The following is a 24,990-nucleotide window of genomic DNA, read 5'->3' as shown; positions in this document are numbered from 1 at the left end:
TTTCTCTTATATAACAGAAATCTTATTGTCATCTTAGAATAATCAAGTAGTGGTTGGAATAAAATCATTGTGTCTAATTGTTAACCCAACACTGCCAGGTCCACCACTTAATCATGTCCCAAAGTGCCACAGTTACATGTTTTTTGAGCACTTGCAGCGACATTGATTCTACCATTTCCCTGCTTAGCTTTTTCCCTAACATCCAGTCTATACCTGCCCAGGTGCAACTCTTTGTCTTCCTTTGTCAATTAATGGAACTCTCAGGTTGTGACACTTAAGCCTACTTCACACATTTTAGATGTCTTGCAGACCACTAAGCAACCCAAACCGGTGCTTGTAAATCCTTGATAGTTTGAAATGCAACTGATGTCTCTGTAAGAACCACTGGAAGAGCCACTCTGTAAAGAAGGATTTACTGATCTGTGTAAGTGTGGTCTGAGTTACAGTAACACTCAGTTCGTATTAAAGCCAAAGTAGTTCAACATGATGTGGCCAATCCACATCATATGGCAGCTAATTTTTTGAAGGGGTGGTAAAGAAAAATTCCAGTGCCTAAAAAATATGAAAAACAGAGACTAAATTGGTTTTGCTTACATTTATTTGTGGAGTAGTGCAGACAACACTCTACACAAACATCATAGTACAAACTACTCTGATACTTTTAAGAGATTAATTCAGAGACCATTCTACAGTTTTGAAAAGTTTTGCTTTTATGTATTAAGATATCAAACTTTTAGTCCTGAGATCTAAACAAATTTCCATTTTTTTTACCTGGGTCTTGTTATAGTATTTCAGGATATGTATCCAACCTAAAATTTATGTGCAAATGAACTCTCATTTTGAGCAGTAATATAACAATGAACATTTTAGACAACTGACACCAACCCATGTGTTTACATCATAGAATCATGGAATTATTGAACTATCTGAATTGGAAGGGATCTTAAAGATCATTTAGTTCCAACCCCCCTACCATGGGCAGGACTTCTTTAACTAGACCAGGTTTCTGTAAGCCATCTAGCCTGGCCTTGAACACTATCAGGGATAGGGAAAATCTTTCATTCAACCTATTTTAGAATCAAGGAATATTTATTATGACTTCTCTGTAGCAAGAAGATGAATAGTGAATTATGTTCAGATTTATTTTGTACTTTGTTCTGTTAATAAGAGTCAGCAAGGATGAAGTCTGTGTTCTGCCAAAATTGCTAAAATAAATCCTTGGTCATTTAAAAGGCATGGAGAATTTCCAAGAACATATCCAGTGACAAAATAATAAGAAAATAAATAAGATCTCTTTTTTCCGCCCCACCCCGCCCAAAAATTGATTGGATGAAAACTTAATATATAAAAGGTTAAAACTCTGATGGAACTGTAGTGGATAGTGATTTCCTGTGTTAAATGAATTACATCTAAATTTTTAGGACAGCAAATTGATTGACATATCTTGATAGAAATTATAAACCCCTACCATTCTTTATCTGTGCAGATATTAGTTCACTCGCTCATTCCTGAAATGACCTGTGTTTAGTGATGAAAAATCCAGAGGAGTAGATTTTAAGCTGAATCTCCTCAGTGTCTCCAAAACTGAATTTTATGTGTTTTTAATTTAGTTTTTGTTATTACTGTCACAAAATTTCGACTTTATTTCAGTATTTTTTGTGGGGATGGTGAGAGACTGTTTTCATTTCAGCTCAATTTGGACCAAATCATATTCTGAACTGATGAGCATCAGAGATATGAGATCTCATAATTTCTGTGGCATACCCTCAACTTGGAGACTACTAATATATGTTTATGTGTATTTGGTCATAAAAAATAAACCTTGCAGGCTTTTTCTGGTAACAACAAACAATGAAAGCAGAATTTCTTGAACCAGCCCCTAGAGGCAGAAATTTAATGGTAAGAGAGCTGTAGGATGCCTCCCCTGCCCAGTCCTGCTGCCAGCGTTCCTGTCCAATGGCATCCCACTCTCTCAGGCATTCTCCAGCCTCTGCTCCAACTCTGCTTCAGCTCTTTCACCAGGGAAGGCCTTGAGTTTTGTTTATTGGTATCTCCTAGTGGTCCTTTTAGTGGCTACAAATTTCTGTTGAATTGGTTTTCAAGGCTTAATTTCATAGGCCAAGTATTAAGAGAAAAAGACAATCATCAGTTAAGACAGGTTCTGAGATTATGTTTATTCAATGAGGAAAACAATATTAATTCTCAGATTATTTACCTTGAAAAATTTGCAAATGTCTTGATGTCATGGTATAGTATAAAGCCAGTACTATCAACAGAATAATTTTCATAGCGTTTTAATTCACTTCAGTTCTTAATTAGCATTACTGCCATACAACTTCTATATGAGCTTTAAGAGTGCAGTTGTGCCTGTCAACTCCTATTAGTTATGCAACAGATATTACCTTCAGGGCTCCCAAAGTATGACTGACTGTCGTGGTCACTGACCATGCAAGATTTCTGCTGCAAACTGTAATTTCAGATGACAGTATTCCCTTGATCCCTGTGTATATATATATATGAGGGAATTGCATGAGCAGAGGTCATTATCAATCACATGTCATTTATTACATAACTGGGTGTTATGTTAAAACAAAAATATACTTTGCTTAGCATAGAACCTGTGGTGGAAAAAATGTTTCCTGGAGCATTGGTCATAGGGATATCTTGGACAAATAGGTTATTTTAAAAATAAGTTTTACGTATAGTTTTTGAAGTATTATTTGGAAGTTGTGGGGTGTTATCCTAGTTATTAATTTATGAAAACAGATGTGATAGAAATAGTAACTTGTAAAGCTCTGGGGAAAATTCCATTTACTTTGAGACTTTCCCTGTAAAAGGCTTATGATATAAACACAAAGAATAAAGCCCTCTTTCTGTCGTCATTCAACTCAAGGGATTGCAAGCTCTTGATGAATGAGCAGTCTCTAGTACTTCAGATGAAGTCGGCCACTTGAGTTCCAGATATATGGAGAGGTGACTGCTTGTTGTAAGTGCTTGCACTCCAGGTATGTCAAAAGCACAGAGAAATTTCAGAGAGCAGCAGCAACAACTGAATAATTAATAGGCTTGAAAGGACGGTGTTGACCCCTCCAGTAACAAAGTCTAAAACAGTGGACACAGGTAGCCCAGCTAAAGTAGATGCTAATAGATGTTATGAATATAAACTGAAGATATTTGGAGGCTGAAACAGCATTATATTAGGTAGGATGATCAGACAAAATGACCCTAAGAATAAACTCCATGCTGCTCAGCAAACTTCATTGCTTTGTTATTTGAGATTGTATTGACCAAAGCATTAGAGATTGTACTGGAAGCAGGCTCACCTTGGCACAACAAAGATGTGCAATGTGTTAAATGTATCTTTTTTTTATTCACAAGGAAAGCAGCAAGTGCATGTTACCAGACTGATTTGCCTTACTGTAGTTCAGAACTCGAACTGTAAGTTCAAGCCAGGTGACATTTGTTATCCTTTTCCACCACCTGTCACCCATCCGGTTGCCCAAGCATGTGCCAAAATGTCTATTTTAATTCCAGCTGAAACAATACCAAGAAATGAGAAAGCATAAACAGTAACAACATACTCTATAGATTCCACTGAAAGTTTATTCTTTGAACCTCTGAAAGTATTATGGAGATTAATTGATGTAAATTAGCAACAAGGGCTCCACCCTGTCGGGCTGTAGAGAAATATGTGTGTATGTGTGGTTTTGTGCTTCAAAATTCTGATTCAAAGTGAGTTGAGATCATCAGCTTTTTATTAACTATGATTTTTTGTTCAGGATATAAAATTACTTATAACCTTAAGGACAGGAGATTTAAAAAAAAATCTGAACAGAATAACACCACTGGACTGGTAGTTTCTGAATCCTAGTTTTAGATCTACAGGCAGAAGTGTTATTGATACTTTTGAAAAACAAGGGAGGACTATAAAAAAAGCTAAGCTGGGGGTTTTAACATCAAAGTATACTGTGCAGTCTTAAATGTACCTGACCACAATAATGTAAAAAGCAAATACTGACTGATTAGAAGGTAGGACACAAAACATCATTGTATGGTTCATGTCATGTTTAGACACTAGCTAGTGTCTAAAACAAAATCCACTGAGAATATCAGAACATTCTCCTTCTTATCATGCAATTTGCATGGAGGTCTACTGTGCTTTCAGTTCCAGCTGCTGAAAAATGGAAAAAAAAAAACCTCTTAGTTCCATGTTTTCAGAATATAACTTTAAATTTATTTGAATAATATTTAAAATATATTACCGTATACTGTTAACTATTTAAAAACTTGATTATAACAGAATGGGACTAGGAATACCCACTAAAATTCTGTTGAGCACCTTTTTTGTTCAGATAAAAGCTGCTTTCTGTAGCTTGAGAAGAAACAGCAAACCAAGCACTTTTAATATCATCACTAGCTTTTGTCTTAAATAAGTAGACTTAGTTTCAGCTTCATCCTGCTGGCTGAGAACATAAACCACCTGGACATCTTTGGTTATTTTTTTAACTGTTTTTGGGCTGATGGACTCTTATGCACTGACAGTTCTGGTAAAATTAAAATTAACCTAGTATTTAAAAATGTGTATACATCTTTGTTAAACAGCAATGCTGTTTGAGACTTTTTTTTTTTCTCAAAACATGATCACAAAAGACTTTTCTTCCTTTACCTTACTGTATCTGTGAGATATGTAGCATCTTTTTGCTATAAAGGATAATATTAACCACTACAGCTTATAATATCTTATGTCTGTCAAAATAAACACATATGGAATTAACCTTTTCCTTATTAAAATTAATGACAACTCTATAAGTGTCCTTTATATAGATAAAAATTATGTGTATTGTTGAAGAGTTATAGCAATTCAAGACATTTTAATAGAAATTTTGACAAGTAAAAGATGTTTTTCAGAATTGGTTGCATGCATAAAGCTTAACATCAGGAACAGTTTAAAATTCAGTTTAATTTTATGTTGTTAATTCACAGGAAATTCATTCCAACTAAATGAATGTCCTGAGTCTTCACAGGCTTTCACTATAATGGCTGAATACATTTTAATGGTTAACTTCAATATCAAGTAGAGTATTTTTTTTCACAACTCACATATTACTTATGTTAATTTGATATAGGTAGATTTTGATTAGTGATTACCTTAACTTTTTTCTCACATGCCATATTGCAAAGGCTGCTTTATGGAGTAGCAGGAATGCTCCTAAGTGGGTATGTTGAGTTGAACCTCCTCATGTGTGAAATGTGGTGTCTCTGTTGGTATGAAATTGGCCAGTTCTGTTCTTCTTCTGGTGTAATAGCTTCTGATAGCTTATGTATGGGAGATGTTGCCAGTGTTTTGAATCATCTTTTGTTTCTAAACTTAAATCAGTAGTTACCTTTTATTAGCTATTTCTAAACTTGAAATTATTTTGGGAGATGCTGAAGCTAACATATGCTATTTTAGTTTGTGTTGATGATTTCTAAATATTATTTAAATCCTCAAATTCTAGAATGCGCATGGATTTGATTATCCTAGTGCTTACATCTTGAGTAACTTCCTATATAATTTTATTCTACAGGAATTTGCTGCACTGACTAAAGAATTAAACGCATGCAGGGAACAGCTGCTTGAAAAAGAAGAAGAGATTTCAGAACTAAAAGCTGAAAGAAACAACACAAGAGTAAGTGCGCAGCAGACCTTTTCTGGATATCATGTGTGTTTAAACTTACATATAAATCTCAAACTTAATTTGTATGAATAAGAAGACAAAGTGAAGGAGATTATAAGTAGCAGGATATACCTCCCATGCTGCAGTCTGGAAGGAAATGAGTGTATTAGCCAGATACATTGCAAACAGTTACAATTACAGGAGATTTAGTGTGTAACATGGTAAGGTCATTCAGTTTAAATTTCTTTCATAGCAAGGGACTCATGCAGCCTTCCACGTCTGAGTAGCCTGCACATATCCTCATCTCTTATCAAGGCAAAAGGCAAGGTTACATCAGACAACCAGATTTGCCTTGTGCCTTGGCTTCAATCTGAATAAAGATGAGATGAAGGCTGCCACACATACCACAGGCAGTCTTTGTTTAGTCTACGTGCAGCCTTGTGCCCTTGAGGTAAATGTTATTTGCCATACAGCTGAGCGGGAGCAAGATTCAATCCTGAAAATTATCATGTTCTGCTTCACTCAGGAATTCTGTTCTGTCTGAGAACAAGAGTATATGATGCAGCACCTTCTTAAAATTCTCAACTGATGGACAGAATTGTTTTCAGAATAAAATAATTGCATGTAGAAGTGTCTGGGCTAAGGCAGAATTGATCTAGAAACACAAGAGAATAGCAGAGGAGACTTTATGGTCTTTGTGGAAAGGTGTGAGAAAAGAGATAGAGTAGTCCCAGATCAGGTAGGAGTCAGGCTGGTAGTGAACATACACAATAGATCTCAGAAGTTCAACAGCAAGGATGACTTTTAATATCCATATTTTGTGCTGTGTTCTGTGTAACTTTCCCCCATTTTCCTCTTCTTAATAAACTAATAGCACTTTGGGTGCTCAGCTAACATCTTTTCTTTGTCAGCTAATTTGGATTTTGAAGGGAATCTTCAAAATGCCAAAAGACCTGAGAGAGGGTCTTTCTCCCTGCTTTCTTCTTCCCATCTATAGCACCATAGAGTGCCATAGGGTTCAGAAATTCAAGAGAGGACAGATGAATCAGATGTCGACAAAGAGGCAAAGTTGATCCATCTATCTCTATGATCTATCATCTCTATAATGATCTATCTCATCTTGGATGTTCAGGAGATGATCGTATTTTGCACAAAGTTCTTAGAGGTGATGGCATGGAAAATCTTATGGGAGGTATAGGTAAGATGTACTTTTTCTCCCATTAATTAATTAATTTTGAGAAACATGTAGGATTTGCATTGCATTTTCCAGGTTTAGCAAATCATGTCAACTGAAGAAAAGTCTGAAGACTTTCTGTAGCTGCTTAAATTATCAGTAACTCCTACATGTGTATTATTTTTGTATTTAATAAAAAAAAAAATATCCATTTCACTCCAAAGTCCACTGAACACCAAATTTAGTGTGTTAAAGCTGCAGTGCACCAATACTTAGTGTGCATCTGATATAAGCAGTGCAGAGTGGCAAAAATTCTAAGACACCCTGGTAGCCTAAGATAGTCACTTGTCAAAGAATTGTGAGAGAAAAGGAAGATGACTCAACTGCAAGTCATCTCCTAAGTCAGACTGATCTCTATCATAGGCAGTTTTTTTGAAGAGCAAGAAGCTTAAAGATCATCCATTCCTGTATTTCTTGTGCTTTGTAAAGGAAAAATTGGTAAGAGGTTTTCCAGGAGAGCCAATATCAACAAATGGGAGTTACAGTGTTATAATCCTTGCAAGTCTTTGCAGTTAAAATTAGTAAATGCTAACAGTGGGTTTTCAAAATGAGGATGAAGCTAGAGATCAAAATATTTAGGCTATGAAAATAATGGGAATATATAGGGAATGCAGGAGATGTTGCAGCAAACAAGGGGTACATAGAGTCCAAATATTAATGGGAAAGGAGATAGAAAAAATCCAGAGGCATGCCTTACCCTGACCTCTAGCATTTTCATTAATAAGTCATGTCATATATGTATTCTTGCCAGGTATTAAGCTACTATATACTACAACATATCCCAGAGCTAGTTGTAATGCTCATGCTGGCTTCTATAGTGACGCTCCTTTGATAGGGAAAGATGAGTATTTTAGATGCAAAGCTGTTGTTTTCAATACAGTCTCAATAATGTGCTGGTGATGAGATTTCCAGCAGCATTCATTAGGAAGGCATTGCCTATGAAGAGGCACTTATGCAAACTGAAATTTATGGCATTACAAAATGCCATAAATGCAAAACAGCATTAATATTTTGTAAGAAAAAGAATTGCTCCAAAATTTTTCTGTTAATTTAGCAAGGATTCTAATAAAATAATAATATTTGAAGGACCACTAATACAGTTTCACAGTTAGAAAATCAAATGTCTTCTCTCATACACAGAGTGAGTCAGACTAATGCATCTTTTACATTGATCTCATGTTCACACTTAAGCCACCCTAGCTAGGCTACGTTAGTGAGGCTCACCTGACCCCCCCAGGACACATTCATGCATAACCACACATAGTGGAACTGCTCAAAACAACCACTTTGTCCCAAGTAGCACTTCCAGCTGCTTTTATATGAAGATGCTCAGTTCTAAATTGCAGCTTCTGAAATTTTAATCCAACCTTTTATCTCCTTGGGATAACAGCAAAAAAGATACTGTTTGATTCGTCCTGCTTCAAACTGAATATCAGCAGAAAGGAATGAAAGTGGCAATTCTGTCAGATCCTGAGTGCACACCAGCCTTCCAGGACCCCTTTGCATTTTCAGTTATGCCCAACTGGCAGTATTTTATTTACTCTACACCCCCACCTATGTGTTTCTTTGTTTTCTGGCAACAGCCTCACACAGTTTTTGCTCATCACATAAACAAACAAAAGACAAAACTGATTTCGCATCCTGTTTTCCCACTCTATGCCAAGCTGTAGTTTGATGGTAACATGTATTAGACCTTGATGTTAACATGTATTAGAGAGAGACCATGATGGAATTACATTCTTTGGGACAAATACTTTTCAGATCTCAGCCAAAATACCAGAAACTAAATCTTACCCCAGTATTTAATCAAGTTTCTACTCAATCCTTCTAGCAACATTCTTAGGCATTTGCTGTTGAATGTGTATTTGTGCTGCCTATGATGATTAACTTTTTATGACATATTACTGTAAAAATATTTTCATGTTAAGAACAAATCTGGCAATTTAATCTATTGATACACGAGGCAAAGTAGAAAGTGTGGGAGCACTGATTGTGTGACGTTGCTGACAGGAAGACAGAGATGTTCTCTCTGGAAGACCATTGTATGGGACTTTGAAAACAGAAAAAAAAGTATCTTAGTAGAAATTCTTACAATTATTCCTCTGGATATTCTCTCGCTAGAATTATCACCTATAGCATGTAGAAAGATAGCACCTTTTCTGAAGCTGGAAGATGTGTGATCTAGCATGTTATTTAATGGAAATTATAAAATAGCTCTACCTTGGCTGTTCAAGTGAAATTTTTTTTTGTCTCAGTCTGTATTCTTTAAAAGTAGAAAAAAATGCATAGGATTACATTATTAGAATAGAGTACTATTATGAGAAAATTTGGGGGTCGGTTTGGTAGCTGAAAAAAATATGTTCTGCTACTGGTATAGATTAATCTGATTATGGATTTTTCCCTACAACAGCAACAAAGTACAAGACACATACATGTGCTTTTTACATAAAGCATAAATTTTTACTCAAATTTGTCTGAAATATTTTAGTTCTAACAGTTCAGAACCAAAATAATTATACCTGTGTACATAAACGAAACAGCAGTAACAAAGAGTGTCATTAACTCTCTTTTGCTTCATGCCTTAGGAGATGAAATACTTATTAAAGTGAACAAGGCTGAGTTATATCTAATTTTATTTATATTTTATTGTCTCCATTTCTTATTGAATGGTTTATGAAACATCTTCAATTACGCACTGCAGTTTCATTATACCTATAGATCAGGACTTAACCCTATGTTTAATGATTCAAATTCCCTTCTACTGTATTTAGAAACTCTAAGAATATATTTTAAAGTGTAGTTTTACCTATTTTAGCTGGATTTCTCAAAGGTCATTTTAATTAAATCAGTTCCATAGGTGCTGCAAATTAATCAGGTACTCTATTTCTTTTTTAAACATGAGGAGTTCTTACAGTCTAAAAACACTGTACACATGAAAATAAGTACGTCTGTCTCCTAAAGTCCTGCAAATGGCAAAACATTAATTCAATAATATAAGTAATGGTATATATAATTGTCTCAACATTATTAACTGTCTTGTAGATTCATGTGTTTCTTCTTTAAAAAAAAAAAGAACTTCTGTTGGAAAGTATTATAACAACAGATAGTAAATGTAATATATATTTATTCAATAACTGTATGTTTTTATATAACTATGTGTTTTTTGGTAATCTGTGTAACATAATAGTTATTATATTTCTATTAATTATTCTTATAAAACCCCTTTTCTTCCTATTACTTTGTATCATTATCTAATAATTACTTTTTTTTTTACACCTTGGTTTCACATATATGTGATTTCATTAAGGCTTTAGGTTACTCACATTTTGGTTTCTGTACAGAAGGGCAGACATGGGACACACTGCAGTAGCTGGGCTCTCACTTTATTTTTTCACAGAAAAATGTTCACTGTTAATTTACCAGTGTAGCTGTTGGAGGTCACACCACCTGACCACAGGTGAAAAGTGGTTTCCATCAGTGTGGAACAATGTTGAAGAAAATCATTGATTTTGTGACTGATTTTAGATAGTCTTGAACCCCATGTCTGCTTATTTTACTTGTCTTCTCTGCTTATATCAGAGATGGAGACTCACTGAACAATGTGAATTCTAAATATAGACTGAAAGAAAATTCAACTTTTCCTGTGCTGGTGAGAATTCCTAAGGTCAACTTCAATAGAGAATTGTCTTCTTAGAGAGATACCTCATTCCTCTGAGGAATACCTTAAGCTAAGTCTGTCCCATTTCAGTAAAAGTCTTTTACTTTATGTTTTTTCCCCTGTATTTAATTATACATGACTTTCCTTTTCTTTCCATTACTGTCTGCTGATTCTTTAATGTCTCTATGTATTGTCCTGCTGTGAACCTTTTCTACAAATGAAAGTTAAGATTAAATATTTTATATTTATTAAAATCCAAGTCCTGTAATAGCAAACTCTACTGGGTCACACTAATTTCAACTTAGTGAGCCATCATTCCTTAAAATGATGTTTTAACTTAAAAATTTTCTGTTTGTAAATCAGTTCAGTGTCCATGTAATCATGATGGTATGGTGTAGTAGAGCAGAGTAGGTGATAATCTACAATGATGTAGTTTATACCATTAAATCTAACCATGCATTACTGTTTCACAGAAATCTGTCATTTCCATGATTGCTTTGTAAGTGATTTGAGAAATACAGGAAGCTGGGTATTCTAAAAACTTTCTCCTTTCCTGTTAATTTTAACACTTTTTTACCATGTTCATTTAAGTAACACTTTAAAGACGCTACCGTCGTTAAAAAAATATGCACTAGAGCAGTTTTCAGTCTTTATTATTTTTATGTATTTTTTATGCTTATAAAAAGTTCAGAGTTCCAGAAACAATCCTATTTACATAAGATACAATTATCATCACGGCATCTTGAGCATCCTAAAATTTGCCCAGCATAAAACTCACTTGTCAGATTATTTCATAATTCATTGTCAAGCTTATGCTTTCCAGTAGGAAAAGCATGGCAATGATGCGTGGGTGATCCTGTCCTACCTGCTGCTGTTGGTCTTCATCTTCTTTCCTCTGCAAGCTGCCTGTCCCTCTGAGTGCTTGACAACTGAAACTGCTTGACAGTGTGAGGGAGCAGAAAATGCTCAGCAGCCCATGATCACTATTAATGCCAGAGTTTAGTTGCAACTTCCTGAAATACCTAAAGCTGTTTCAAACAATTATTTTGTAGTTTAAATGAATTACTGTTATTGTTAAAAGGCTATTTCAATGTGAAATCTTATGATGTTTTCACAATTATTTGGAATATTAATTCTTGCACTACATATGTGGAGGAAAGTCCTCAGCATGCTCACAAGTTATTGTGATTTCCTTCGTTAAACATTGGTTGGACACACCATCATCTTCAATGTCAATCTTTTATGTTTATGTTCCTTTCATTGTAGCTCTGGGACACTTCATAATTCTGTAACTTTTGTTGACATTTCCACTTCCCAGGGAAGCAGGGAAGATCTGTTACCCCCTTTTTTAATATAATTGTAATTGGGGAAAAGTTGACTAAAACAACAGTTATTGTTACATGTCCAAAGTAGGGCAACAAAACTGGTGAAGAGTCTGAAGCACAAGTCTTACAAGGAGCAGCTGAGGGAGCTGGGGGTGTTTAATCTGCAGAAGAGGACACTCAGGGGAGACCTTATCACTCTCTACAGCTGTAGGTCAGGCGGGGGTCATCCCCTTCTCCCTTGTCAGGTAACAAGTAATTGTACAAAAGGAAATGGCCTGAAGTTACACCAGGGGAAGTTTAGCTTGGGCATTAGGGAAAATTTCTTCACCAAGATTATCTTGGTGACTGGATCCAGCTTTGGAACAGGCTGCCCTGCTGCTCCAGGGCAGTGGTAGGGTTGCCTGGAGGTATTTAAAAGATGTGTAAATGTGGCACTTGGGTACTTTGTTTAGTGGAGGACTTAGTAGTGCTGGGTTAATGTTTGGACATGATGATCTTAGAGGTTTTTTCCAGCTTAAACAATTCTATTATTCTGTGAATCTAGCACTTCATCAGAGCAGGGGGCAAGGATTTGCTATCAATCAGATGTCCTACCCCCTTAGGTATTTTCCATTTCAGCAGAACTGGGAGTAGTGTTTCACTTGTAGACCTGGTTAGTAGTGTTCCCCACTCAGCTGGTTTTGCTGTTAACAGTGGTAACAGAATTTGTGAAGAAATGGAGGTTATTTTTGTTGAAAAGCAAAAATAAGAAATTTCTACAAATGAGAAACCTATGTTAGCATGCCGTCTTAAGCATTCCTAGAGCTGATGAAAATTCCAGTGTTCAGAGGTAATTTCCAGAAGAATGAGTGAGTGCAAATGCTTGAGTAAATAGGAACAGAAAGAAAAGGTATGAAATGTTCACTAGCACTGTTTAGTTCTCCATGGGTCTTTTGACACACCTGTGACAATCTATATACAGCAAAATTGGCAACACAGCATTTTGCACTTGATTTATGTAACAGCTATGAAATGTATGCAGACATTGGAATGTCTTTTTCTCCTCTGAATGATAGTTCTCAGCTAAAAACAAACCTAGCCTTTGTGTATGTTAAATGGATGATTGTCACTGGTTTGGTATTATGTATTATGCATGTTTCTAACATGGCAGTAAGGTAACCTAAATATGTTATCAGTAGCTCTGCAAAAGGCTAGAGTGCTGTACTGTTCATCTCAAATAGCAAACTCCTCCACAATTACCCCATTAGAAATTCTGAATTCCCACCACTCTGCTCTCTTCTTATACTTGAAAACCTTGTTTAACTTATTTTGTCTCTTCATCACTCTTTGATTTTCCCATTTTCCTTTCCAACAAAGTCTTGCACAAAGCTCTTAGACATCCCTGATCATTGCAGCATTTGTCTGCAAGATAAGTTATCTAGGGTAGTAGGACATCAAATATGATAAATTTGCTCAGGCCAAAAAAGTGATTGCCAAGGTTTTGTTACTCTGGACTGGTGGGTGTCAGTTTGAGCATTAGACAACTACAGACCTATGAAAGGAATGGCTGTACTAAAAACTCAGCTGTGGATCAATGTCTTCCCTTTCTTCCCAATTTCTTCAGAAATCTGTAGCCTTTTGGCTGGATTTAGGTTCATCCAGACGTAGCTGTGATGCAGTGAAAAATTTATGCATAAAGAGAACCAATCAGGATGAGCCAGGCTCTAACAGAATCAGCCATGAGGTGAGAATGACTGTGGGGAAATCTAAGTGCTCAGCGTGGATTAGGGTCAGATTCTGGCTACCCCAGGGCTATGGAGTGGGGCAGAGTTAGGCTGCACAGAGAAGGAAATATTGCACCCTCACAGACTCTTTCAAGAGACAGGGCAGAGAATAGGTTGAAGAATGAGAAATCAGCTATTGGCTTATATTCCTCTAGCTTTCTCCCAGATAAGCTGGATGGCCTAGAAAAGCCGTGATGATACAAGAATTTACACCAAAATTCAGCAATTCCCTTCTATTTATGGTAGCAGTTAATTGTTTTTTTAAGTACTACTATGACTAGAAATACTCTGTAAATATTTGGGAAATATTCTTATCTCATTTAATTTGCAAACTTCCCACAGCCCCACACTGAAATTTTGATGGCTCTTTCATTAAGAGTTCTCTTCAAATTTGTGTGCTACTGTGGACTGCCTCAAATCATTAAAAATCCACCTATATCTGCTGTTAGACCTTAAGAGGTGAGAAAGCCTGTTAATTTCTTGTTCATTTGCTTTTGGTAAATACAGTCTATGACTTGGAATCAGAAATAATAGGGAGAGCCTCCTTTCTTGAACTGCAGAGAGTCATTATAACTCTCATTGTATTAACATTGATCACATACTCATCTGCAACTTTTTGTGAAGAATATAGTTATTGTAGCCTAATAACCAGGTGCAAATCCAGACACAAGAACCATGTTTTAAACAAAGATGACACCAAACCATAATCATTTGTAATCTGATTTATTATCACCATACTGCTATGTCTAATAATTAATGTAAGAATAAAAACCATTATGTAACTGAGAATAACTGTGGATTACAGATAAATATATTTACTAATAGTAGCTGTATTAAGAACCACATCAAAGGAGAAATATTAAACAATTGTCCATGTAACTTTCAAATTTCCAGTTCAATGACTTAGATATAATTGTTTATTATAATTACAATACATTTAACATGCATTCTGATTCATGAATTTAGCTACCCTGATTTAACCTTCCTGCTAACCAAGTCTCTTTAATATTCAGGCACTAAAAACAGCAGTGGTAGCCCTATGAAAGCAGAGACAAATAAGGAATTTTCTATACAACATCAACATACCATTTTATTTCTTTCTTTAACCTCAGAGTAAAAATGGAAACTAAATATAACATGCTTTTACAATATGTTATTTATGGTCTATTTTACAGATGTTTATGGACTTCTCTGGTTTTTGTTGTGTTTTTAATACAATAGAGACAATATTTTAAAGCATGTACTAGTGACGAGCACCATTAGCTCTGACAGTCCTAATGAATAGTCTTAAAAATCTTGTAAAAATATACTGTTCACTCCTACATATTTTGTTAAGTTGCTTTCAAGATAAATTGAAAATATATTACAGTGAGGCTGAATTAATTGTAAACTTATTTAATATTTTTGCATGATTCTTTAGACTGTCTTTGCTTATTTGGCTGTCAATACTCATCAATTACTGTCACAAATGATATGTAAATATTTAATTAATTTAGTAAAATAGTGACCCTATGCTTAATGATTTGTTGTTCTTGTTTTTCATAGCAGAGTTTTAAGTGAAATCATGTGTGGATCTTCTTTTTTTCCATTTATTCTATCTAGTTTAGAAACATGAAATATTGCTAATAGTTCCAGCAATCTCTCCCACAATGAAGTTTCCAGGAAAATTGCTGTTTGGTATCATACACTTTGCTGTTAGAATTTTTGTGGCATTTAGGGGCCCAGAAATTAATAAATTTTTGTTTCAAATCCAACAGCTGTTACTGGAGCATTTGGAGTGCCTTGTCTCAAGACACGAAAGATCCCTGAGGATGACAGTGGTGAAACGACAAGCACAGTCTCCCTCAGGAGTTTCCAGTGAAGTTGAGGTCCTTAAAGCTCTGAAATCTCTGTTTGAGCATCACAAGGCTTTGGATGAAAAGGTACAGTATGGAAGAAAAGCTTACTGAATAACTTGCTTAATTGTGCTTTATTATGCAGCAGAGCAACAGTATGGTTTGTTTGCTCCTTGGAATAAATCCTGTACTTAGAGTGTTTACAGGTGTCCAGAGAAATATGGGTGGTAAGAAGGTGTGGCCGATGGCTGTAATGCACTCAAGGTCACTTCAGCTATCTTTTGTAGACAACAGAAATGACTTTTCAAAATAAGAATATCTCACCCCCACCAGACATGCTTCTCCTATTTAGCACTAAATAAAGATGACCTTGTGGGATTTATTGGCTGTAAAATTCGCTTTTAAGTTATGGCCTTGAAAATGTAGGTATATTTCAAATTTTAAAAATGCACAGAGAGGCAGAATAAGACGTTCCTAGCTACATAAGGGAACTTGGCTCTTAGATATTTTTATGAGCAAAACCTCCTAAATTTCAGAGATCTTTGCTACATAAATACAGTAGCGTAAACTAGCACCTAAAGTCGGTAGTACATTCTTCATTATCAGAGGTGATGAAAGGCCTGCAGAATCGAGGCAAAAAGCCAATGATATAGTCATAAAGTCATGCTATGGTCTTTCCACATGTATTCCTCACGTATCCTGTGCTGGAAAGACTATAGTCAGAGGGAATAAAACTTTGTACAACTATGAATTATCATTTTGAGTATGGTGTACATTACCAAAATTCAGTCCAAGTCTAGGAACAGTATGCTAGGAAGATGATATACTTGAATTACAACAATCAAAATTTACACATGCAGGGAGCACATGAGAAACAGGGCTCATGAGCAGAGAACCCTGTTCCTTATGGGGTCTGTTTTGGCTGATTTGCTCATCGCTGAGTTGCTTCTCTGAGATGATTGGGTAAGCAGAGATGACATTGTGCAGAACAGCATCTGAAACCATTGACTGCACAGATGAGCTGTATTGTTTACCAGTTTACTGGTCTCGTAGTAACAAATTTAACTTTCAGAAATATACTCAGAAAGTTGACTTAATGAGTGAGGTAGCTGTAGATATATAACAATACATATATCATTGGTAATGAAAGGATGAGACACTGTGGGTTATGAGTCATACTAGGTTAACTGTCAGGTTCAAAGTTGAATAAATTTAAGGGACTTAGACCAAATAAAAACTTATTGTGTGTTTAGGTATATCTTTTGGTTTATATGTTCTACTCAGATATCATGAAACCATCTTTAAAGAAAATCTAGAAAATTACTTCTAGCCACTGTAATAAGCTTTTGGATGTCATTAAGACTTTAAAAATCCTCTATTATTTAAAGATCTTTTGAGGATTGATGGGGTTTATGCTCTGAGCTTTGATCTTTTACCCGGCATTTTAAATATCGATAAAACTAGGGTAGGGAGCTCTCCAGCTTTTATACTTTCTGACATTTTGTTGGATAAGTATGAGAAACACTTAAGAACTAAAGTTGAAATTGATTCTGATTATTCAATAGTTGTGTACTTCATACACATTTTCTTTTGTGAATGTTTTAGTATTTTGGTACTATGCAGTCTATATTACATCCCGTTTTGAAAAGCATTGTACAGAATTAGATTGAAGCTACATGTAATACTTTTACTTGCATTATTGAAAATTTGACTTATATTGTTGAAAATTCTATTCTTATTTTATTTTAAATCTAAGAGATTAAAATCAGCATTCAGCACATTAAAAAATTTTGGAATGACACAGGTAGACATCTTATGTATCTAATTTATTCCTGTACCAGTGGTAACAATTATCAGGGTAGAAAAGTCAACCATCTGCAATCATATTAATGGAAGATTCATTCCATTATAAAGCATGCTTTAAAATTGCTTGTTTAAAATTACTTTTTCTGACATACTGTTTACCTATGTGTGGAACCATTTTTATTTTGATGCAACAGATGATATTTTTACCATAAAAAATAAACTAGATTATTTCTATGTTACTATAAAACATTCTGAGATAACTCCAGTAAAGGTTAATAAATTATTTTTTAAAATTTGTTATTTTAATTATTATAATAATTATAATAATTGTGTTAAAATAATTTGTTATAAACCTGGCACACATTGTTTTCAAGGACAAATCCTACATAAAAATGGTTATGTTGCAGTGTCTCTGGAAGGATTGGATCAAAGATGTTGCATATATTGCTCAGATACTTGATAATATAATGATTTCACAAATTGTCAGCATTATGGTGATTTTTATTTTAAAATAATAAAAGTAAAAATGAGTGCATGCACCCAAATGTGCTAAAAATTTTTTATGGCATGTGAGTCATACATTCAGCATAGTGACAGAAAAATTATGTAAGTTAGATTTGTTTCAAAACCTTCAGAAATAAGAAATCAATCCACTTATAAAAATGCATTGAAGGTTTTCAGGGACTAGTAGAAGAATGTGGGTCTGAGCTCCTCAGAGACATCTGGCCCAACCTCCTGCTCAAAGCAGGGCCAACTGTTTCAGGTTGCTTAGGGTCCTGTCCAATAACTTCTCAATATTTGTAGGCAGAAAACTGATTTTGGTGTTTCACCACCCTCACTGTAACTTTTTCCCATAATACCTATCTGGAGTTTCTGTTGTTGAGTGTTGCACTGGTTCCCTCTTGTCCTGCAAGGTCTCCCCTTCCTGCATCTGCAAGAAGAATCTGGCCTTATTTCCTCCACATCTTCTAGTTAGCTGCTTGTAGACAACAATAGATATCCCACAAACTCTTCCTTCTCCACTTTGACCAGACCCAGCTCTCTCAGCCTGTCTCACATGCTGTGAGTGGTGGGCCTTCATTGAAATCTACCAATATCTTCTACCAGGGAGCCCAAAACAATGCAGCTTCAAAAGTCGGGAGGGAAATAATAATTTCCTCCAACCCACTGGCCAAACTATGGGCTGGCCTTTTTCACCACTAGATCTTTTCTGCAAAACTGCTTTCTTTTTGTGAAGTCTGTCTCATTCTCTTATGGGTTATGTATTTTATGGCACTGGGATGCCACACAGACGTCATCTCACTGATCACAAATCTCTGAACCTTGCAGTCCAATCCATTTCTGGTGTACCATGGAATCTATTTCACCAATTCACATCTCACCAGTTTCTCTTGGGATAAAAGGAAGGTCTTGCAGAAAACCTCAGTAAAGACAAAAAGCATTCTCTGTTCTCCCCTCATCCATGGAGCCAGTCCTCTCGTCACACAAGGCAGTAAGGTTGGCCAGGTATCATTTAGTTTTGATAAGTCCATACTGGCTCTCCCCAGTCACCATCTTGTCCTTTATGTGCCTGAAAATGCTTCCTGGAAGATTTGCTCTATAACCTTCCCTATACTCCCCTTGTACTTTCCTGGATAACTCCTGTATTTCATGAAGAAGGACAAAACATTTGTGAGTTTTCTAGTCATCAGGAATCTCCCTGAATTGTGCTACTTTCAGAAAAAGGCCTTACTATAACAAAATAAACAAGTCTCTTGGTATCCATGGATGGAGTCAATCTACTGCCCTTGACTTGTATGTCTTATCTTCCTGTATTGTGCATTACGCTTCACTTGCACAGACTCTGCTGTTGTGCTCAGAGGAGACCTGCAGGCAGAATTTCACAGTATAACTGAGGCAAAAAACCACAGCAAAACAAACAGTGCCCCATCAGAAAATGCACACAAAGCTGAAATAGGTTAATGGATAAAGAATAATAGAAACCTTCAAAAGTGCACTGGAAATGTATCATGATCCTTTGCAAATGAATAATGCAAATTTTTCTTTAATTTCTTTTCTTCACAAAAAATGTTGACACTGAAACTATTAATGTAGTTGTTACATTCTTGGAAAAGCATAACAAAACATTTTCATGAGAAGTTTTGCCCCTTAAACTTACAAAAATATGAAGAAAATCTTAAAATTCTTCCTAAATGCAATTTTTTTTTCATGTTTTCACTTCCTACAATAAAACAGCTTGATGTGTTGTAACAAGCTCTACCACAAAACTTGACTGATCATTAAAGGATTGTTACATGCACTCTACAAGAACTACAAAACCATCTTCATTATTATAAGAAAATGCAATGAAAACTACAAAGAGATTGGAAAGTGAAAAATAAAAGATATAAATTTCTAGACAGGCCTGTTTAAGTATAAAGAGAATCAGGAATGATACCTTAATTTATTTAAAACTCTGTTGACTTTCTAGCTATTACATGAAGTCTGGGCTCTGCCTTTACCTTTTGTTCAAAAGATAGATCACCACAGAGAGATCCCAGCTGTGACTGCATTATTCTGAGAAAATGTGGCTGTCATTGCAGTTTTTTCAGAGTCTGACAGCTCCTTCAGGATCCCTCTCGTTATCCACAGGCCTGGAGATTGAAAACTTGTCATGAGTTTCCCATGTGAGAGAGCCAGTCCTGTTTGGCTGAACCCAGTAGGTACCTTCTAGTAAGGAGGAAGTGATAAGAGTATGCTTTTAATCTTACCCCGTTATCTGTAAGAGAGCTTAGTAGTGCCAAAAAAGTCTTCACAGACTGTTTTTGCACTTTTGATGTATTTAGTGAGAATTTGCACTTTAGGGCATGGGGATAATGACAACTAATGACAGAGGTAATTTAGATTAGAGATTTTTATCATTATATGTGTCCCTCAGAAAAATCTTTTTGTGTCTCCTTGGGTAAGTTGTACCACAGCACATGAAATTGGTACCACACGAACTGTATTCATCATCATTATTATTATTATTAAAATTATTTTGACAGAAGCTATACATATTTTCAAAAAAGTTTTGCATACCTAATTATGCTACCGTTTTTGGAAATACAAAACCAAAGCACATGGACAGTTCTGCTGGCAATTTTAAATTTTTATCATGTGAGAAGTTAAATTCAGTGACTGTTTTACCTAAGTGTAAGGTTAGGTTATATCTTATAGACAATGAGCACTATTAAAAAAATATGACCTTTTAAACACTAGAACATAGGAGTGATTTGGCCTAGGACCATTGTGAAATTCTGACTTAATATTTCTTATAGCCTTTGCTATTGTATAAGTCAGGTTAAATTTGCAACAGTATTTACAGAGTGGAAACCTCCTTTCAGTTATTCACCCTGTCCTAAATGCTACGGGTCTCAAACACTTCTCTTGCTGCTGCTAAGTAGCTCATACCTTTGTTGTGGGGTTTTTTTCATGCAATGAAAAGTTGTGGAACTAATGTAAGACAGCACTACCAAATATTTTGTGATATTATATATGAATATACATGGAATTGTTTATAAAAAAGCAAGCGAAGATAATATTTCCTTGAAATCATTAGAGCGGAATAAAAAATAAAAGCTCATGTTAACTTCATGGTTAGAATAGACATTGAGTAGTCAGGAAATACATAGTCCTTATATGCAATTCAGGAAGAAAAAAAAAGGTAGAAAAAATATTATGGTACTTGTGCCTTTCTGTAGTTCTATTTGGCTTCTAATATCTAACTGAACATGTTTGTTGTTCTGCAGACATTTTTCCTATTTTGCTTTAAACTTTGGGTTCAACTTTTAAAATGTACATTTAGAAAGAAGAAAGAAGCAACTTCTCCAAACTCAGTTTTTGATCAGTGTTGTAAGAAAAGTGTAAAGTTGATCTTGAAAGTGGAAAGCAGCTACGAGATGTTACTGTTTTAGCTAAGAATCAAAACCCCACTGTCTCTCTTGAGATTAATGGCAGAAAAGTATACTTAATATTATTGCATGCAAAATTAGCCTATTTGTGTCAGCATGGTCACTATCCTTTTATTCATTAACAGGTAACTAGAAGAACTTTTATTCAATAGACTGTTCATGGAAAAAATGTGATTCAATTCCAGTGTGCAAGTGGGTTTTTTAAAAGCTCTGTATGGGCTGCAGATCTGAAGAGAATGAAGAAAGAATTTGACAGCAAGCAAAAATGTGGGAAGCAGTTGCTAGGAAACAGAGAAAGATGGGTGATATTTTGCACTGACAGCAGTGCTAACATGACATTGACTATGTTACATTTAAAGATTATGTGGTTGCATTTAAAACCCAGAAGAATACCCAGTCATCTGGGCATATGTTGGATACACCCTCTAACATGGAGAGAGCAACTCTTTCTGCTATCTGTGACATTACAATCAAATCATAAAACCACAAAATGGTTTTGGTTAAAAAGAAATAATTAAAAATCACCTCATTTGAACCCCCTGCCATGTTAGGGACACTATTCATGGACCATGTTGCTCTAGGCCCCAACCAAACTGGCCTTGAAAACTTCCAGGGATGGAACATCCACAGCTCCTCTGGGCAACCTGTTCCAGTGTCTCACTATATTGAAAGTAAAAAAAAAAATCTTCCTAATATCTAATTTTAATCTGTCCTCTTTCAGGTTAAATCCCTTCCACCTTGTCCTGTCACTACCTGCCCTTGTAAAAATTCTCTCTCCAGTTCTCTTGTAAGCCCCTTTAGAAACTGGGAGGTGCTATAAGCTCTCCCTGGAGCCTTCCATTCTCCAGGTATTCGTCCTTTAAAAATGTTTATGGTAGCATTTCTGTTAGATAAGTTGACATCTGATTAGACTTACTTTGTGAAACCTTTTTTAGTAAAGCTCTATCATGTGCCCAAGAAAATAGAAACACGTTGAAGAATCATATGAGATTTAAGCAGAGTAACTTTTGAAGTGATACACATGATCTCACTAAGATAATTCTTATTAACTATAGTTACTCACCTACTGTCACTTCCAGAAGATAGAAAACAGTATGCCAATCACTAATTGGCATTCATCATTTGAGAAAAAACCCAAACAAAAATGGTCAGATAAAAATAGTTTGCATTTGTTCCAGTTTCTTTTCCTTTAACAAGGTAGTGACCCAGAACAACCTTTCCTGCATATCTCAGAAATGAGGATGGTTCTGTTTGGGATTTTTTTTTTTTTTTCTGTAAACATAAATTTGAAGATGGAATCCAATAAAAATGCTTTGCAATACTTTTTTTGGTGTGGCTGAGAAAAAAATATAAAATGAGAAATAATGTTACAGCTTCTGGTTTATAAACCAGAGCAGATTTCTCCTCCAGATCAGAGTGCTGATGTAACTCTTTATTTTTTTTTATTAATAGAATCAAAGATTTCTCAACTTTAACAGCTGTTATTTGGGTTGAAAATGAAGAATTAGTTGCAGCCTTTCCAATGTCACTATGGCAAATGTGAATCTGAATTTGTTGTTCAATGGTCAGATGAAAGGGAAGAAGACTTTCTGTGCCAAGGCAGAGTTGTTTTCAGTTCCTTTAGCAACTGTTAGATTCAGAGAACAAACAGAAACCATCAGACTGCAATTTTGGTTAGGTCATTATAAAAGAAAGGCAGTGTATTAACCATGTACATGGGAGGAAGGCGAGGTTAGATAAGGCAAGGCAGGACAAAGGAAACAACTTCCAACTGTTGCTCTGTCAACATTACACTGGTAATGTTCAGTGTTGTCGCTGACAATAGGCCAAGAATGCAAAGAAATGTATTTTAATATAATAGCTTGATAGTCAGAATAGAAACATTAATTCTCTACCTAGTTTTGCTGAAGTGCCATGTAAAAATTGTGTCTCCAGAATTGTCTGTTTTTTAGAGGGAGTGTTGTTTACAAGCTCTAAGTGACTAGGTAAAAGCCACTAGGATTCCTGTCTACAGTCCTACAGGTTGTAAAGTTTAAGGATAATTCTGATTCCAGCTCCTTGTAGAGCTGTGACATCCTCAGTAATCTGGCCTAGTTGGTTTGCAAGTTCTAGCACCATTGAAAGTGAATGTCAGTGTTAGACATATTATATTGTATTTTTTAAACTACATTCTCCTTTACAAAACACTTGGGCTTGAATACATGGAGGTTTCAGAAAAAAAATCAATTAAAGTTGACAACTCATTGTATTTCATTTTGACTTTAACAACTGCCTGCTTGTGAATTTTCTCTCGGTCTTCTTGTCCCAAGGCAGAGCTTACAGCCAAAGTGATTGAAGCCAGAAACATGATTGTAATTTTTTCCATGCTTTTTTTTTTTTTTTAACTTAGCTTTTTTGTTAAGAAGTTGTTACGTACCGGCTCCCATTGTGGTTAGAGGAGTCAAAATCAGACCTGTTGAAGATAGGTCTACACCTCTCACTAGTTGTTTTAAATAAACTATGTAAAGAGGAACAAAAGTCTCAAAGTACTGCATGAAAACTATATTTGTATTTGTTAGAAAGAGTGAATAGTTTTATTTTTAAATGGTCATCTTTAGATTTAGCCAGTTTTAAAGTTAAATTAATGTGCTGTCTTATAGTCTTGCTAACTAGTTTTCATCTACTAAAGTCTAATCCATTCTTGGGATATAGTGATCTGTTTGCAAAATCTCATTCCTATCATTAGTAAATGAAAATGAAGTGTGTAAGGAAAGGTGATATTTATTAGACTAAGAGCTGTCACTGGAAAAAATATGAAAGCATTAGGACATATACAACTTTTTTAGGGTTGTATTTGTCAAGGATGAAAACATGTCATGTTTCTTTGTAAATGAAAGATTGATTTTGTTTTGCTTTATTTTCCAGCTACATGTCTTGGTCTAATAGAGTATGTACCTTACCCAACAAACATCGCTGATAGTCGTAAACATCTGTGCACCAGCAGCTGGAACAGCATTGCTGCGGCGTAGCTGGAACATGTAAAGAAGTAAACCTTGAGTGTTGACTGATTAGCCAGGTTATAAACTCATTTATTATGAGGTGCCTAATGAAGTTCTGTAGATTAGGATAGTCACAGCGTCCCTTAACAGTCAGGAGAGAGTCACACAGCACTGGAGGTCACTTCAGGTCTGATTTGCCTTTGGTTGTACTGGGAGACTGCAGCTACATTGCTGGCTTAGGTTACATGAGCTACATGAGCTGACACTGAGCCAGAGCACTCAAATCAGCTGTGATTGTGTCTTCAGACACATGTAGGATGAATTTAGTATTAAGTATTAATAATCAATAATTAGCAATAATTTAAACACTGGTAATAATAATAATAATTGAGATCATAATCATCCTTGGAGCAGAATAGGTTATTTATGAAACTGGTGCAAACACAGAGGAATTTCCTGCTTATGAGAGTATACATTGTTTATGACTTTTTGCAAAACTGAAACAAATGCATGATGATATAAAAGATCTCTAGTATATGGGCCTGAAGGCAATGCTACAAGTTATTTTTCAATTAATTTATTGCATTCAGTTACTATAAACAGATTACTTATCTTCCATGGAGTGAACTTAAAACATCTGAAAATGTTTTTTTCTTTATCCTTTGTAAAATATGTTTATGAAAGTTTTATTTTTATGCCTAATGTGGTCTTAAAATATTTTCATTTGCTGTGTATTCCATAAAATTACAGGCAGACTGTGAAATGCCACAGCAGTGTGGCATTTAAAGTTTGACACCTATTC

At 35.3% G+C, this 24,990-nt stretch overlaps 1 protein-coding gene across 14 annotated transcripts in view; it reads left to right on the top strand.

The window, feature by feature from the left end:
• Positions 1–24,990, top strand: part of PPFIA2 (PTPRF interacting protein alpha 2) — a 279,612-nt gene that overhangs the window by 164,127 nt on the left and 90,495 nt on the right. For 13 of the 14 annotated variants that reach the window (XM_012569038.5, XM_072923120.1, XM_072923123.1 and 10 more), the window contains 2 exons: positions 5,568–5,669; positions 15,395–15,559. In XM_012569038.5, the coding sequence (XP_012424492.1) occupies positions 5,568–5,669; positions 15,395–15,559 (267 nt within the window). Of the gene's footprint in view, positions 1–5,567; positions 5,670–13,979; positions 14,097–15,394; positions 15,560–24,990 lie in introns of all 14 variants that reach the window. The other variant, XM_072923128.1, reaches the window with a different exon arrangement.

Source organism: Taeniopygia guttata, chromosome 1A, assembly GCF_048771995.1.
Source record: "Taeniopygia guttata chromosome 1A, bTaeGut7.mat, whole genome shotgun sequence".
In the NCBI taxonomy this organism is placed as follows: Eukaryota; Metazoa; Chordata; class Aves; order Passeriformes; family Estrildidae; genus Taeniopygia; species Taeniopygia guttata.
The sequence above is the reverse complement of the archived record's forward strand: the minus strand, read 5'-3'. Positions and strand labels throughout refer to the sequence as shown.